Source organism: Corvus moneduloides, chromosome 3 (genome assembly GCF_009650955.1).
Source record: "Corvus moneduloides isolate bCorMon1 chromosome 3, bCorMon1.pri, whole genome shotgun sequence".
NCBI classification, from domain to species: domain Eukaryota; kingdom Metazoa; phylum Chordata; class Aves; order Passeriformes; family Corvidae; genus Corvus; species Corvus moneduloides.
This window is the reverse complement of record NC_045478.1, coordinates 35,764,348-35,783,123: the sequence shown is the minus strand read 5'-3', so window position 1 is coordinate 35,783,123 and position 18,776 is coordinate 35,764,348. Positions and strand designations below refer to the sequence as shown.

Below are 18,776 nucleotides of genomic sequence, written 5' to 3'. Positions count from 1 at the left end.
AGCTGGTACATGCAGCATGCTCCAAAAGAGCAGGCATTTATCCACATACACTCGGAACAGTCCCGCAAAACCTCTTTGCTGGAGTTGTCCTCTCACTTATCCAAGACTTTTAATGAGGCGGTGCTTACTGTTTTCCTCTCCTTTCAGTGCCTACGGAAACTGCCAAGCTCTTGTCTCATTTTTGCCTCTGCCTCTTGAAGAACAAAAAAAAAAGAAACAGCTTTAGCCCCATAGCACATGGGAAAAGCTTACTCCAAACCGTAATTTTTAGACACAACAGACCCAAAGCCAAGTAGACAGGGCACACTGACACAGTGTAGAAATCCATGTCCAAATCAGTGCCAGTGGGATTCAAATGCGGTTTAATCATTTGCTATCAGAAGGATGTGCCACAAATGGCTGACTGAAACATCACCTGAAGGCAAAGCATTGGTTAGTGTCCTCTCTCACATGGGGAATGAGACTGTGCCCAAAGCCAAGAGGAGCGAGTGTGCACGAGCAACCTCTTGGCTGGGACTACTCTTAAGCCCACGTGCCCACTCTTGCGTGGACCTCTTCATGAAGTGTTTCACAGAAGCTGAAGAGACTTCAAGCTGAGCTGCAGATGAATAAGGCATTTTGATATTTGTTATGTCTAGAGACTGGACTAATTGGACATCTAAACACTCAGTGTTTACACCTCTAGAGAGCGTATTCTGGGGATGATTTTATGAAAATCCCCCATAATTTTTGAGCACTTCATTTTCCAATGTTGAACGTTGTTTTAGGATTTGGCGGTTGTTTGTTTGTTTTAAGAAACATATTTGGGAGGTTTGCACAGTACAAAACACTGTGTGTCCTGTTCAATATTTGGCTATATTGAATTCATTAAATCATTTTTCTCTGCTCAGTACTGAATTTATTCCAGCCTAGAGAGAACATAACATTCCCTTGCAGCTGAACTGATAACATATGCCCCTATTATAATCATTTGCTGTTTTCATTGTAGAGGAATTTGTTCTTCCTTATGTTCACTAAAATTAAATAAGTATGCATAAAGTCTCATGGGTAAATTGGACTTTATGACATGATAACATCAAACAAAATGCCTTAGAAGTCCATTTCATCCTGTGCTGCATTTCTCACATCTTGTACTGCATTTCTTAGTTATTAACCAAGACGTCTCTATGGGTATAGGTATCAGAACATAAGACAAATGAAAATTAAGATACTTCCTTGCAGTGAGCCAAACTGTAATAAGAGACTTTTGTGTAACATCCAAAACAATTTGGGCCTCAAAGATTCAGTGTGAAGAAAGTCCAGGCACCACCTTGTGAACAGGCATTGCTTGTTAGATTTTAGTTCTCTTTTAAATGTGATACAGGTTTAGAAAAATGCCATCTCTGTCAGACAAACGCAACCACCAAATCCCTACAGTTGGGCTCAGAAGCCCAGGACTGTGCAGGCACTGTAGCAGTGAGAGGCAATGGTCTAGGAGTGGGCACACAGTAGAGCACATGGCACAAAATTTGTTCTTTCTTATTTACAAAAGAAAACAAAAAAAATCCTAAACGTTTACTGCTGCATCCAAACTCTCTGGAAAGCTCTATAAGATAAACAATAACTCTTAGCTTGATAATTAATATAGAGGATTCACATTAAATTATTAAGTCAAATTCCTAATCTGAAAGATGATTATTTTAATATAGATTTTACTGAACTTTTCAGAATCACTGGTGAATTTTACTCTTCAAACATTTTTTGTAGCGCATAATTTTTTTTTATAGATGAATAACAAAACTTCCTTTCCTTTGAGGAACCCTGGGTTTGTAACATTTTGTCTATTCACCTTTATTTTCTACATTGTGTAACAAAATATGCTGACATTCAGTGCTATTATGCAAGGCTTCAGACTTGCATAGCAAAAATTGCTTCTAGTTCATCCTGCATCATAAATTGGGAGTTTGCTGAACTGCTTATAGTCACATTAAATAAACACAAGCAACATTTTCAAGTACCTTGGTCTCCAGTCACCAAATGGCAACTTTGTTGATATTTCCTTTACTGCTCCCAATCCCCAACTTAAGAAATAACCTTATTGGTTTTAATCATTATGGCTTATTTCTGTATACTTTGATTTTCTTTTCCTTCAAATCCCTGTTCTTTTTTGTATTGCTAAACAATTTATGCCCACCTTGAATTTATTTCCCTGTATTTATTCTAGCTTTTCTTTATATTCTATAACAATATTTTCTAGATCACACTCCAACTGACAGAAACTGATGGTGTGATCTATAAAACCAGACTTTTATATTGTAGTTTGTGATTGCTGCTAGATGTGCCAAAAGAGTGATAGTAACAAATGAAGGACCACATTGTGTCAATATTTCATCTCTTCCAATTTTACTGCCTATTGTAATTGTGTCAAAGAAAAGTTAAAAAACATCAATTCAGATTTAATAATTTTCTTACATCAGCTGAACAACCACACTGCTGTACCTGCATGTTTTACTGTGCCTTTTCCTTGGATATCTATGTTACATTTAGTCCAGAGCCTCTTTCTTTAGCCATTCCATGAAACGGTACTCAGTGAAAAAACTCTATGTCCTATGAAGAGTTGTCCAGGCTGGCCTCAATTATCTTTCTAATCAACTTGGTGAAATATATTTGAGTCTTCATTTATTATTTCACCAGCTGAATAGAGAACAATTAAAATTTCCTTCATTTCCATAATTATGCAGTTCTAACAATTTGTACCTCAAGCTCCTCCAGCTTCTTAACACATACACATTCCATTTTGTCTCAGAGGTCAGTTCAAAAGGCAATTTGCTTCAACACATCTTGTCAGAATGAAAACATTTAACTATAAATGAATAACAATGACACCAGAAGCATTGCTTTCAATAAAGTCAGACTTTAATACCAGTTTACAGCCTGTTCATTAAAATAAGATTTTAAGTGGCACCAGCACAAAATCTGATGCTATCCACCAGAATTTCAAAGTAAATCCCACAGATGAAGTTATTCATTAGTTCTTTTTGCATGAAGTATGGACACAGGTGCATAATTGGAAACTCAAACCTGGTCCCATGGATACTTTTACATACCGCAGTGCATTCACTTTCTCAAAGCACCACAGAGAGCCACAGAGCACTGTTACAGCTTCCTTGGGAAATCCCACCTTAACTTCTACTCACAGGAAAACTAAAATAATGGAACTGTTTGGAATATCTCAACATCCCAAATTCTAAAGACAGATAATGCAATGGTATGAAGAAGTATTCAGGACAAACATTCTGAAAGCATTTTGTTGGAAAGGTGAAATTTTTTCTTTAGGACTCTGTAAAATAATAGTTACTTAAGACAGTTCCTGTTCAATATCAGTCAATACCGGTTCATTTTATTTTAAATGTTCATACTGCTGAAATCATTACATTTCTTTTTCTTGTTGTTTAACTTTTCTGGGCACGTTTTTTCCTATGGTAACATGCTTTAGGATAAAACTGATGTGAAACTCTTACGTCTTTGAAAGGTATTCCATGATATACCCATTTTTACTTCTCCTGAAATGTTTCTCACAAAACCAGCTCATCTAATAGTTTCCCCTAATGCCACACTCTAGCAGGAAATTACACCACTTACTGGAGATTAGGCCTTATTTTGCTGCAGGAAGAAGAAATCTAAAGCACCACTGATCAAACAGTCAAATACTGTTGTATCCAATTTGTAGATACAGAATGCAAGATTTGAAAAAAGATCATGTAACTCAACTCTCAGAAACAGGTTACTTCACTGAATTTTCTGAGTCCTATCCTCTGATTAATACCAGTCTTCTGGAAGACTGATACCTATGTGTAATTCTGAGAAACACACCAAGTCCTCCAGAAGGGCTCCCGAGGACTGAGCTGTGTTCACCTCTGCATTCTTTTGGTAGGTGACGCAACATCCCCTGTGCAGACAGATGCCCAAGGACAAAGTACTTACCAGGCAGTAAGAAAAGAAACTGTGCTACAAAGACAGGAACCCACAATTAAATCAGAATTGCTCTGTTCCTGCAAGAATGACGCATCTGTGCAACCCTCCACAAAAAACAATGTGCTGACTTGTTATTTTATAGACAGCAATGACCTTTACCAGGCCAGCTAACAAATTTCTTTACTCATATGTATGCCTTTTATTTTAATAACAGCATATATTTTCATGGTGTATCCTGCTACAATGTCATCAATGTACACAAAAATCAAAATTCCTAAATGAAATTTTTAATTCCTTAAATGAAACATTAAAAATTATTAGGGTCATTTTCTATTTCTAAAAATTTTAGCCAATACTTGCAGAGAATGGGTAGAAAACCACCAAGATCTTCCTGAGATGTACATTTCCTGTATTTGCAAGATCAGTGCCAGAGGGTATATGCTAAATCCCTACATTTATTTCAGCCCTATCAGAAAATAGGAAGCACCGTATTATTGAAGCCATAATACAAGCTTCCTTTTTATCCCTTTCTCTCTCAGTTTTCCCATACCTGTGTCTCCCCAAACCACCTTAGCCCCCACATCTCTCCAGTTTCGGTTCCTCCTCTAAACATCCCACAAGACTTGCATGATTCCAAAATGCTTCCTCCTACATCTCAAAACAAGTCCCAATTGCTGGCAGACAGCAACCCTGTGGAGTAATCTAAAGTGTAATCTAAATAGTCCCTTACTCCTTGTGCTGGCTGTCTCCATCCTCCCTGGTGTTACAGTGGGGATTCTGTAACACGATGTATCAGACAATGAGGCCCGTGGAAAAGAAATATCTATGGACCGATTCTTGATAGCTGTTTCAGAGAGATGTTTATTTCTCCAGCCGCATGGCCGGGGCTCTGCCGAGGAACTGCTCAATCACGGGACCCGAGGGTCCTTGCCCATGCAGGGGAACACAAAACAACCAACGGGGAATGAGGCTGACCAGGGGCTCGGGAAACCCCGTGTCTGTCCCAGGGCCCCTCTCCCAGGGCTACATGGCAGGGGGGAGGGACCCCGACATTTCACCCGTTTATTTTTAACAAAAAGAGATTTAAAACTTAACATTGAAAACAACTGGATAAACATAACAAGAACAGTTTCAAAACAAAACAAGCCACCCTCCTGAGTCTTTAAATGTCCAAACAGATTCTCTGGAATATCTTAAGGTTGACAGAAGGGAGACAGAACTCTCTGAGCATGCTTTGTGGGGAAACTGAGGCAAGAGAGGGTTTAATTTCTTTCCCTCCCCCTCTCCCCCTTTTCATCCCCCACTCGGCATTGGAAAGGGATTTTTGGGGAAACAATTGGCAAAGGCATGGTTTTGTGAGGGAAACCATGGGTGAAAAAAAGGATTGGGAATACACTGGGGGTAATAGGATATAGGATAAAAGGGAAAGGTGGGATTACGAAAGGGAGACTGTAGGGGGTGCTTATAATGGAGATACTGTCTAACATGACTACGGTTTTTTGCATATATACTGCCTTTTAAAGAAACACCATCAGGCCCAGTGACCTCTGCTGCTTGTAACCCTTTTCTACCTTGTATAATTTTGAATTCCACTACCTCTCCATCTCCCAAGCTTGGGATGTATTTTTCAGGGTTATTCTTTTTAATAGCAGTTCTGTGAACGGGTATGTCTTGCTGGCGGTCACATCTCGTTATAAAACCATAATTTTGTTTAACATTATACCATTTTACTGTTCCTAAAACCTTAGCTATGGTGATCTTTCCCTTTTTCTGAGTGGCTGCTGTTTTCTGTCTCACTGCGTTTTTGCTTTCTCTTTCACTTTCAGTCGCTCCCATGTTGGAATTGTCAGAGCTGCTCGTGCCTGCGTGCTCTTCCTGGGGTTGCATTGGGGGCCGCACCGGGCCACGCCGGGCCACGCCGCTCAGCTCTCTGCGCTCTGCCGCTTCTGCTCTCAGCTGCGCTGCCACTCCTCTCGGTCAGGCGTTCACGGGGCTCGCTCTACCACGCGCTGTGCAGGGCCGGGCGGGCACCACCGGGTCGCGCCGCTCCCGCCGCGCCTCACTCTGATGCCGACACTGCGGCTCGCGCCGCTCCGCCCGCGCATGGGAATTGCCTCGCTGCTGCTCGGAGAGAGCTCAGTCCACATGGCCTGGGTCGCATGGACTCTGAGGCTGGCTTCTCTTTGCCAGGCAGGACACAGCTGACATTGCTCAACAGTCTCAGTAATTAAATAATATTCACGAAAATATTCTTCCATCGGCATATACTTTGACTCAAAAATTAACTGTGTCCAAACCGTGTTCCAAAAGTCTTTGGTAAGAATTAAATCCCAAGAAACATAGAAAAAGTTCTTAAACAACCATGCCAGGAAGTGTTTCAGTTCCTTTTGAGCTTGAATTAAGCTAAGCTTTACAAATAGTTGTTCAAGAATCTTTTCAAGTTTAAGATAAATGTCCATATGCAGCTCTGAGAGCCAAGAGTCTTTCCAGGGTTCCTCCATAGTTTAGATATGGAATACCAAACCAAAAACAAGAAGAGGAATACAAAGTTACTCACACATCAGTCGCTTAGGGATCGGGGATCGTTCTGCTCACAATTCCCCACCATTTGTTACAGTGGGGATTCTGTAACACGATGTATCAAACAACGAGGCCCGTGGAAAAGAAGTATCTATGGACCGATTCTTGATAGATGTTTCAGAGATGTTTATTTCTCCAGCCACATGGCCGGGCTCTGCCGAGGAACTGCTCAATCACGGGACCCGAGGGTCCTTGCCCGTGCAGGGGAACACAAAACAACCAACGCAGAACGAAGCTGACCAGGGGCTAGGGAGATCCTATGCCTCCCCCCAGGGCCCCCTCCCAGGACTACATGGAAGGGGGGAGGGACCCCGACACCCTGGTTTTCTCTTTTTTTTCCCTTTTTTTTTATTTTTATATTTAAACAGGGACACAGTTATTGAATTTATGTTTCTGTGTATTACAAATGATTAATGTACTGATGATTTCCACACACAATTCTTCATTATTTTGGAAGTGACATCTCAGTGGGCCTTTCTCCCAAGGCTTCTCAAACTGTGCTCCAACCATATGCTTTATGCAAGTTTAACACTTTCTCTGCTGAACATGACAGTTTTGCAAGCTTTTCTACCAAATATAACCTATTTGGACTTTTAACTGTACCTGTACTGAATTTGTCCTAGCATCTGTTGCTCACTTCAGAACACCTGTTGAGATCACATATGAAACATAATTTTTTTTGCAAAGGACAAAATCATATAATGTAGACTTTTAAGTACACCACCTCTTCTTGTTTTTAGTTTTATATGTCTGAGCAGAGTAAATGACCACTTAGTGCAATAATGTGCCCCTTTAATATATTCTGTACTCGACACACAACCAATCTGATTTAACATGCTCTCCAAATGCTGCTTTTAATCTCTCGTATGCAAAAAGGAAAGTATTCAATGTATTTTCTTCCTATAGTCCATGAGTGAAAGCCATCACTTCCATTTGTACTCTTTTCCTTGAAGTGTAAATCACCATGAAGTGTATGTGACCACTAATTTTTAAAATAACCTATGTACTTTTAGTCACCTTATTTCTATGAGGAGACCTCACAGCAAGGATGGAATAACAATATGGAAACTAATCATCTAATCCAACTGGACACATTTTATTCAAGTCTTATTACTTCCATGTGTAAGAAGAAACTAAAGCCAACTGCAATCCCCGATTTTTGGCATTCTCAGTATGCATTGTATCCAGGAAAAGAGAATTTCAATTTTTGTTTTCATTTTTACAGCACAGTGATATTGGACATATGGACTTAACTTGATCATTTAGAGATCAAGATTTTTAACTGAATAAGAAAAACAAGGTCTTTATTATGCCTAAAGCAATACTATTCTTTAAAATGTTGTAATGCTTTTTATTTTAATCTCTTTTGCAGTATAATCTTTAAAGTACTCATATCAAAATTTTAGTATGGATGATAGAATCTTCAAGAATGGATATACAGAGTGATGAAAATATGGTTATAACACAGAGTTAAGTTGGTCAATTTATATGAAAGAAACTTGTCATGGATAAACGCAATGGCAAAGAGTTATATTCTAATTCATTCTGATGGAGCATATGTAATAGACCAATATTTCTTAAGATATAAAGTCTAGTTTCCTAAGAAATATGAATATAAAAATTATGAGCAACTATAATAAAACAAATATTTTCTTTCAATATTGACAGAGATAAATGGCCCTTTACTAAAGTGTTTTCGACTTTGTTTCCTAAACAAGTGATATTTGTCAGATGTATCTCTGATAGGAAAAACACCACCTCAAGAAGGATCAATCATGTAAGCAGCTTTCTCAGTGGAGGTCTGAGGAGATTAAAAACTCATGTAATTTTAGCAATATATTGGGCATCCCATGTTCTTCCTATGATATTTACTGATAAGATTTTTTTTCAGACCACTTTTTTATTCAACACATATGCTTTCCTTTGTTATACACTAGATTTTGACTTTGCTGATCACCTTAGAATAGTTTTCTCCTTAAGTGCCGATAATAACACTAGACGCTAGAAGACAGGCTCTTTTGCTTGAGTCTGTTTCACACTTCTGTGAGAATTTATACAGAAAATTAATTTCCTACACTCACAGCTGGCAGTACCTTATGATTTTATTATTCCTAGTTTAATCAGAGACTATCTACAAAAGAAAGGAGGTCAAATGCTGATGATTTAGAAGGATGAAAAATCATGGAATCATAGAATGGTTTGGGTTGGAAGGGACCTTCATCTAGTTCCAAACCTCTGCCATGGGCAGGGACATCTTCAACTAGACCAGGTTGCTCGGAGCTCCTCCATTCAACATGGCCTTGAACATGAACCAGGGATGGGGCATCCACAGTTTCTCTGGGCAACCTGTTAGAGTGCCTCACCACCTTCACGGTAAAGAATTTCTTCCATACATTTAACCTAAATTTCCCTTCTTTCAGTTTGAATCCATGACTCTGTTTCTTATCACTACAGTTCCTGACGAAGAGTCATTTTCCAGCTTCCTTGTAAGCTCCCTTCAGATACTGGAGGGCTGCTATGAGATCTCCATGAAATCAAATATTTGGTTCTTAACAGAGAAAAAATTTTGATAGAAAAAAATAAGTTTACCTTAATATAATTGCATTAAAATTAGTACAACTACTCTTTAAAAGAAACTGTACCACAAAGATAAAGAAACATACTATTCTGATTCCTTCGCATATTTTATTCAGAATTACACTTCCAGGACTAATAACTCTATTCCTTCCTATAAAAAGGCTAATTACCAAGCTTTAATTACAGCCTACACGGTTCATACTTTGTGAATTTTACAATCCCATTTCTCTCTGGTCCTATAATTTAACTATCCTAGAATAACCAAGGAAGAGTAATCAGATAGTGATGGACACGCTTAATTTAGGTGTTTCTACAAACCAGTACCACTGATGCACAATGGAAAGAAATCAAGTTAAGGGGAAAATTTCCGTGCAGGTACAGGTATAAAACACAACAGAAAGCTCAAAAGGACTTCCAAAACCTAATGCTCAAGACGTAACTGATACTGATGTACATCTCAGCCTTTCCAACCTGTTCTGTGCATACAAGCTCAACACGTGCATGAGCATCACTACAAACACATGTGAACAACTTCTGCAGACTCACACTGTGTTATACCATACTGGACCTGAGTGCTTTTTCTGTGTCTGATTTCAACATTCCTAGAAAGTATTTTTAAGAAGCTCAAGGGATAAGCATATGAGAAAAATAAAACAGAACATTAAAACCAGACTATACATGAAGCTTTTTGCCCTGCATCTGACAGTGCCCATTCTCCCTGCTTTGCAGTGAAAGTTAAATTTCTAGCTTAGCAGACACTATGCATAGTGCCTAGTAGGTAACATGATTTCTCAGCTGTTCAGATAAATTAAGGCAAACATCCACAAAACTGCAAAGAGAATAACTTTCAAAAAAATATAAAAACTCAACTTTTAATGTAGTGTTAAGTATTTCTTCTACAGGCAACCATATTCAGTCATGCAGAACATTTAAAAACAAATAACCCATGTACCTGAACTGTGGAACTGATTTCAGATGCAAATCCTCCTGTCAAGGGAGCTTCATGGCTAATCAGCAACCGCCCAGTCTTTGCCACCGACTAAAAAGGAAAAACAAATGCCCAAAATGTCATCAAACTACAGCTCTTGTGATTTCTTACTTGTACTAATTGTGGAATATATGAAATATATTACTTTGTTAGCAATGTTAGAATGTACCTGCTTTTCCCCTCTTGCATTTCCAGTGAACGATAAATTATCCTAAAACCCTAAATGAGTCATTGATAGGATGTTTTTATACTTACTATAAAAGTATTCACATTTTCCACTCTATTTTAAGCAAGTATCAAGAATAAATTTGAACCCATTTTATATGAATTTACTCTATCAATGCAAACTGTAACATTTCTGAAATAGAATAAGGATTTTAACAAGCAGCCAGTAAAAATTTGAATCCTCAAAATACTAAAAGACACATAAAGAAATACTTCACTCGTATCTCTGTACAAACAGATCCTATGTAAAGTCATGGATCATTGCTATTCACAAAGTAGAATTGCTAAACAAAAACTTCAGCAAGAAAACATGTGGACTAGTGCTGCATATTTAAATTTTACACGGCAGTTAGAAGCACCATTTTCTAATTTTAGATTTCAATGTTTGTGCAGTTTTATGTGATCTACTTCACAGATAAATAAATAGCATAATATATATAGATGATCTAAGCATCTTTGATCAAAAAAACAAAACTGTGTTCATTGTGAAACATAACAATGAAAGCAAAATATTTTTAATCTGATGGGAAATATAAAGCTTCACCGCAACAAATACATAGATGTTTACTGCAACTATGCTAAATTGCCCGAATCGAACCTATCAAATACCATTAGTCAGAAATATGGCAGCAAAGCGTCAGCTTCCATAATACACATTTAAAAACTATTATAATAAAAAGGCTCATTAAAAAAAAGTCTCATAAACTTCTAGACATGCACATCAGAGAAAAAAAATAATCAGATTATTGTCTATGTTAATCTTTCAAGAACAGCTACAGTCTGACATTTAAGATAAGTACAGAGTGTACTGCTGATCTACCATTAGTCAAGTGGAAGAGCCCAAGACAGCGCTTGCTATCAGATCAGACCTTCTGAACACTGTGATCTTCAATTTAATGTCTATACCAGCACGTTCACCACTCAGACAACTCCATGTAATCTACATAATAGGATACATAAAGGCAATGCCCCAATTATGCAGCTTTCTCTCTGATTCAAGTATTTTTCTAACTCTTTTGCTTTTCTAGCAATGATTCAATCAGTGGTTCTAAACAGCTCATCCACAGATGTACTGGCAAGTCGCAGGCTACAAACGTGTTCCATATATTGTACTATGAAGTGAGTTGAAAACAAAACAGAAAAAGTAATTTCAGCAGCTAGAAAGTAATTCAGTTACATAGGCAGATTTCCTGGGTTTTTTTTCCAGCACTGGAAACTTGTATCTAAAGAAACAGAGATATTAACTGCACTATAAATCTGTCCAGTACATCAAAACAACAGTTCAATGAACAAAATGTATGCTCTGGTTTTAAGCTGATATGATAAAACTGATATAATCGGGTACAAGTTGCTATAGTAAAACCGATACAACTAATCAGTGTTAAAGTTCAGTTTGGTTGTTTGGGTTTTTTAAAATCCTCTTTATTTTAAAAAAAGATTATTTTGCATATACTTGTTCTGAGAGGTTCACATTTTGATACATTACAAGCTATCATTGAAGTTACAGATCCCATTTCTCAGAATATAACAGAGTATAATCAAACACTGTTAAAAAGCATATAGGCAAATTCACATGGGGTCAGACCATGAATCTGCCAGTCCAGTAAATTATCTCCCCAAAGAGATAATTTAATGTTTAGGGAAGAATAAGAAAAGGACCTTTAATGCATTCCTTCACTATGTCTCAGCCTCCAATTATTTTCACATTACCGGTTTCCTGAATCCAATATGGTCTTTTGTACTAAATAATTAATAACTTTATTTCATCTGTTCACAAACTGAATCCATGTAAATAATACAGAAAAGGGGGGGAGGGGGAGGGAGAGGGAAGGGAAGATAATCTCTTTTTGGTAACCTGCTTCTACTGTATGAGTAATCCTTGTTTTTACATATGATTCCCAGGGGCTTCAAGGACCCCATGTCTGTGGGAGCTTGTTAAGAGCGAACAAGCAGCTGTCACCAAGCACTGCATACAAATATCTCAGCTCTAGTATAACATACTATATATATCACTCCTGGTACAAAACCATGCAGAGCTTTGGTGCTTTTAGTACCCAACCTAGCCTACAGTGAGTTTTTCAGGAACACATGCAATCTTAAGTATTTCTAGTGTGTGTAAATGCATCATACCTATTGGTAAATTGTTCCAGGTTTTAACTCCCTTCCTAGTTACAATTTTGCACCTTATTTCCAAATAATTTGGCTTACTTAACTTCAAAGCTGCTGTTTCTTGTTTGCTAGAAGGAGACACTATCTATTATCACATTTCAGCTCCCAAATGAATATATTAAGACTGTGATCAAATGGTCTCTTAACCACAATTTTGCTAAATTAAGCAAACTGAGTTCTAAATCTTTCAGCAAACAGCCCATTTCCAATTTCTTCATCATTCTTACAACCCTAGCCTGAATCATCTCCAGTTTTCTATGTCCTTCTTGAAGCACACCCATCTGGAACCAGCATTCCAGATTTTTTCAGAGCAACATCAAATACAGAGATAATGCAGCCTCAGTACTGTGGCTCTTGGATGTATGAGGCCTGTTGGCCAAAGCATAACAGGACAAGTCCAGATTTTTCTGATAACTGCAACTCCTTGCTTGTGGGAAAGAAGGTTAAAGGATAATGGCTTCCTGGAATAAAGATGAAAATATAGTGTGCCTTTATTTCAAGACACAAAATTGTATTTAGATATGCTGAAAAATATCTTATGTTCCTTAGCTTAGCTCAGTTAATGATCTTATCTTCTCTTTATCAGTAACAGTCTATTTCATCTGTTTCTTAGCTATTTCTTACCTCTTTTTACCAGTAATGGTTATAATGTCTTCCACATATTTGATAGAAATATTAAAAAAACAGGTTGAAAATCCAACTTTGCAGGACCTTGAGACTTTACAATTTCCATTAACTAACACTGCCTTTCTATGCCATACAGTTAGAGTCAGGTCAGTACTAATGTCTTACTTTTCAAACTGTGGCAATTTATTTTGTGAGCACCTATTAAATGTTCTCAAACAAGGCTGAACTGTTGATCATGTATTTCTAATTATTTTTGAATAGCTGCTTCTTTCTTGATAATGTCTTCCATGTTTATGGATCATTCTCCCTAATTAATTTGGTACAGATTTTCTGTAGAAAAATTGCTCCTTAAGGTATCAGACTTGTAAATTCCTGATCAAGACACTTTTTTCAGCAAACATTGGGTCTTTGTATACCCTCTTAATTTTAATTATGATACTGGTTTTTTCTATCTTACATATGACAGCACTATACAGTAAAAACAGCAGACAATAGCAACAGATGTGATTCTTCTAAACACAATTTTTAAATATATATTACAATATAAAAATGTTTCAGTCCGTATAGCTTAGAACAAAACCCGCCAAAAACCCCCAACATTTTCATACATTGGTTGTGTCCTAGAATGTTCTGTATCTTCAAATGAAAATTTAACCTTATTTCCTGGAAGCAAAATAGTTAATCAGTTAAAAGTGCAAATTTCAAAACTAGCTGCTCTACTATCTATAGGGCACAGCAGACATGGTCAATGATTACTTGCAGGTATCAATGCTTGTCTATAAGACATTAATTTCACTTTTTAAATCTGTGGCAAAACATTAGTCCCTGTTAATTCAAATAAGGTGATCATTCAACCTCCAGGATAACCAAAGCCCAATATTCAGAAGAGCATTTACACAACAAATAAATGCAGCTCAGTAACATCAAGTAATACAGTCCTCAACCTTCAAACTTAACAGGAAATACACTGCAAAAAACTGGAGAAAACAGTGGTTAAATCAGCAAAGTGTAGCAAATTGAGCAGTATAGAATCAATTACCCTCATCTTACCACCTTTTTAAAAGGTGGACAGATGGAGTGGCTTTTTTAAACTGGAGTAGCTAGAGAAAAGGCTGGCTTTTCAAAGAATGATGTGTTTTGTCCCCTCACAACCAGACACTTGTATTTCTGTAAAGGCTTGATTCTCCCCTATTTCCTCAACACCCCCATTCTGTCTTCCAAAACCCCAGGATTTACACTTTTGCTTACCTAAGTAAAAAAATAAAATTTCGAAATGCATGCACATTCTGCAGCTCATGGAGAGTATTTTTGAAAATATGTCTTCAAAGAACATGGTATGGCTTAAGAGATTGGCACTGACAAAAATGTTCCTTCTTTACAACTAGAAGTTGTTGCTTGCTGATCTCTAAGTCCAGATATACTTCAGAGGGCACCAAGAGATTCTGTATGTATACCACATCTCAAATTAAATGAAAATTGAATTTTTTTTTTTGCCACCTTTAGTAACAGACCATAAAGGGAAGTCAGAGGAAACATTCCGGCGCTTAGAGAGTACGGCTTCTCTTTGTATGGTCACTCTGTGCCGTCACAGACCAGTTCAGATGATACAACCCTGGGGTCCAAAAGAGAGAGGTCCTACCCTGCCCAGAACTCCTTTTTCCCAGCCCATCCCTGACATATCAACACTGAGAGGGCTACAGGGAAAGCCAGCTGGAGGGGATAATCTGATTTGTCCTGTACAGTTAGCACAGAGCAGCAAACACCACTTCAGAGACAGATTTAGAGATGAAAGGCATATCAGGATTTGCACACAAAAAGCTTCAGCAGTGCTCTCTCCCTCTGGAAGGCAGCAGAGACCCAGGTTACAGCACACCAATATCACCTCTGCTATATCCAGTCATCAGAGAAGAGACTCTAGGGCTTCACACTATTAAATTAACACCAAAACAAAATCAGAAACCAGGACTGACTATACTTTTTCACTTCAATTTCATTGTCATGACTGTTTTAGCTTGTTGTCATTCACAAGGACAACAGCTGATGCTGCATCAGAGCAAAAGGCTAAGGGCATGATCACTGATAAGGAAATGTAAAAAGCCCAATGCCTTTGCAAAACAAATGCTTTCAAGGTGCACTCTGAAGGTTTTCTGAACTGCAGCCCAGTGTTTTCACAGTGAAGCAGTTGTGCGAATTGTTTTCAACCTCCCTGACCACACTCTCTATCCAAGAGTTTTTATAATCATTTTTCTGTTCAACTCTCAATTCATTATGTGGGATGTTTTCTCCTCTCCTACAGGCACCGATGACAGAAGAAAACAATGCAAGCCTGGCACTTCCAAGCACTTTGAAATCCAAATGCTGACACTACCAGTAACATATTCCACCCTTACTTAGGAGAAAGCAGTTTTAAACCAAAATGAGTTTGACGCTAAACTACATTTAACACTACTGCTCTCCACACATAGCAACACCACTACTTCCAGTAAACAGCTGCTTCAGTAACACAGACACTGCCTGTAAAGAAATTATCAAAGTAAAACTTTTCTTATAAAGTTATTTTGTCACAATGGTAAGCTGGCAATTTTCTTTAAAAAGAAAATCCTGTTTTCAGAAAAATCGATTTTCCATCTCTTACGGAAAAGGAATTTTTTTAATGTTCATTTTCCCCTTTATATTTTTGCATACTTTTGATTGTGTTCTTTAGAGACTATAAAAACTTCCTGCATCATCGAAAAACTAGCTTTCCACAATAATTTTTAAAAAGCTGGTAAAAGTACTGAAATTATATTTTTATTGTATCCCATTTTGTACTAAGCATGTATGAAGCAATTATAAAACTGTATAAAAATGAACATTAATTGGTATGTGCTTTTACCAAAAACAAATCAGAATACGGGAGATTTAAAAAAAAAATTACTTGGTAAAGTTTCAATAAATGTCTTGAAAAACATTTCCCTTTTTCATTTTTAGACCAGCTTTAATGAATTTGTGCTTGGAAAATGTAAAACCTGAGGGAGGCTACTTTCCCCAGCCCATTAGTTCTACTTTCCCTTTAATGTTTCAATAACAAATTGCATAGCAGCATTCTTGGTACTGAACACCACGAGCATAGAGATAGAAATAAGATCCCAGATTTCTATTCAGCACTTCCCACAGAGAAATATGTAACATAATCTGCCAGATAAATCACTGAGGATTACATTCACTCAGCACATGCAGATCCACAGAATGACACATCCTAACTACAGTTTGTGCATGTGATACACTGACAGTCCTAGCAAATGCAGTTACTCCATCCCCAATTTCCAGATATCCCAGCAGATGAATCTCACTGGATTTGTGGGATCTCTGGAAAACCGAATAGATCCTCAAGCACCATTTTTTTCTCCTAAGGTCCTAAGAGAAGGAATAGAAGGGAAGGGGAACTGGTTGTGTCCTAGTACCCTGGACACAAGAAAGCCCTGCAGCTTCCGAACAATCGTGTTCTAGTTTGCAAATTATAGCCATCAGTTGCCCAAGAGTGCCTTCTTCTAGAAGAAGGAAAAGATAGGAAAAGTATGCCCTCTTTAAAGCTCCTACCAACAAAAATAATTCTTAACATTGAAGAAAAAATGGAAGAAGAAACAAAACAACATCATTTGCTGTGGGTTTCAACAGAACTAAATTTCCATAGAAGGAAATTGAGAGATGTACTCTATCACAGTGTCTACACTACACTTCCAAAAGTGAACTGAAATTCATTGAGACATTTTTCAATAAAATCAAGACAATTATGAGATAAACAAATGACATGAAAAAACATTATTTCATCAGCTCAACAGCCCAAAGCATGAATGAGATTTCTCAACTACTGGTAAGGAGACAGTCAGCCTTCCCCTCCTTCTGTTAAGATTCTGTTAAGTATAACAAACATTATCACAGTATTGCAATTGTATAGCAAAGAATCCTAGCCTAACACTGGCAACAATCTAGGAAGATCAAAGATAAAATTACTTGGAAAGAAAAAGAAGTCGTTTTTATTACATCACTTGGGAAGGCCATTGGACAAAACTCTTTAACCAAAATTTCTCAAACAATAAAATGAAAAAAACATAGGCACTTCTGTAATAGATGAGCATGCTGATTAACAGCAGGGAGTGGAAAACAAGTCCATCACCTTTCTAGCTTGAGAGAAACAGCTAAACAATTTGAACTGATCCACATTAGCAGAGCACAAATCTTAATCTTCCTGTTACTACTTAACCGAAACAGAGGCTTCTAATCCACTCCTGTCTGCTTTTTCAGCTGATGCAACCGAGGTTTGTGCTTTCTGACCTACAAGTCTGGAATTCATTGACTGTAGATGGCACAGCCAGGGCTGCTGGGCCAGGCTCAGACCTACTGCCAGCTTTGGAAGTGCAGAATGAGTTTCCCCAAACCAAAAGAATCTGTGATAACTAATTTACATGTCAAGAATGACAATGAGGAGATCCTTTAGGGTTCCCAGACTGCAAAGAGCACAAAGATGAAGACACTTTGAGTCTGGTTTCTATCAAGGAGAAGCAAAACACAGGAGGAGACAACACTAACAGGAAACAGTGACAACACCAGAGAGTAGGAAAATTAAGAGAAGTATTAGAAATGTATGACATTTACCTCAAACCAAATGATTAATGCTTCATCAAACAAATTATCAAACCATGCACTAAAATGTAACATTTTGTAGACAGCTGCCATACTGTTCACTCAGCTCTTTGAAAATTAATACTATGCCTTTGAATATTGATTTCTAATAAGGAGCAAAGCTCCAAAAAATAAACTTAAGTTCATTTTACATGGCCCCTTTAAATCTGTTCTCTCCAAAACGATCAGTCCAACTGTGCTTCTACCTGGCTTCTTCTTTTACCAACTCCTTTGTACTAGCAATATATAGCTGGAAGAAAATCCTAATGAGAGCTCAAAGGAAGGGGAAGCAACACGCATATAATCTGGAGCACAGAGAAAAGCTGGGATGCAAAGGCAGAATGCAAAGAGAATGCAAAGGCAGAAATAGAAGAGGATGCTAACAGTAGCATGGGTGAAGGAAGAGAGGGAAGACAGGCCCTAGTACAGACCCCTGCAGTCCTTGCTTGTCACTGGCTTGCATGTAGAATACTGTACTCTACCCACTAACCATGACCATGCAAGCACACAAACAGCATTTTGCCTATCCAGCTGTCCACTGCACCAGAGCTGTTCATTGGATACAGGAGTATTCTGAGAGTAACAAAAGCTTTTTTGCAGTCAAGGTGTCATTCATTGCTTATCCTTTGTCCACAGATCCAGACACTTATCACAGATTAAGCCTTAGCAAGGCCATGCTTACTTTTCCTCATCTCTTTAATACATTCAGAAATCACACGAAACTTTCAGTTTGGGTGAAGAACACTAGTTTTACTAAAAACAGCTTCAAAGTATTTACTGATAGTTCTTTCATGCAATACTTAACATTCTCTTAAATCTGATCACAAAAAGGCAACCAAGTGCTCACTGAAGCAGAAGACATGCACCTGTGAGCAGTCTTGAGTGGTATCAGTGAGATGACCCACAGCTGGGAGCACTCCAGCAATCTCAACACACATTTTCAGAACTGCACTCTACATCATTATTTAGAAAATGTTATTGGTGTTTTCTTCTT

At 37.8% G+C, this 18,776-nt stretch overlaps 1 protein-coding gene across 2 annotated transcripts in view; it reads right to left on the bottom strand.

Annotated features, from left to right (window-relative positions):
* BCKDHB (branched chain keto acid dehydrogenase E1 subunit beta) overlaps positions 1 to 18,776 on the bottom strand; it is a 118,898-nt gene that overhangs the window by 37,738 nt on the left and 62,384 nt on the right. Inside the window, exon 9 of one of the 2 annotated variants that reach the window (XM_032104898.1) lies at positions 10,064 to 10,150. The exons of the other annotated variant lie outside the window; for it this stretch is intronic. Within the exon in view, the coding sequence (XP_031960789.1) occupies positions 10,064 to 10,150 (87 nt within the window). The remainder of the gene's footprint in view (positions 1 to 10,063; positions 10,151 to 18,776) is intronic. 2 annotated transcript variants of the gene reach the window in all.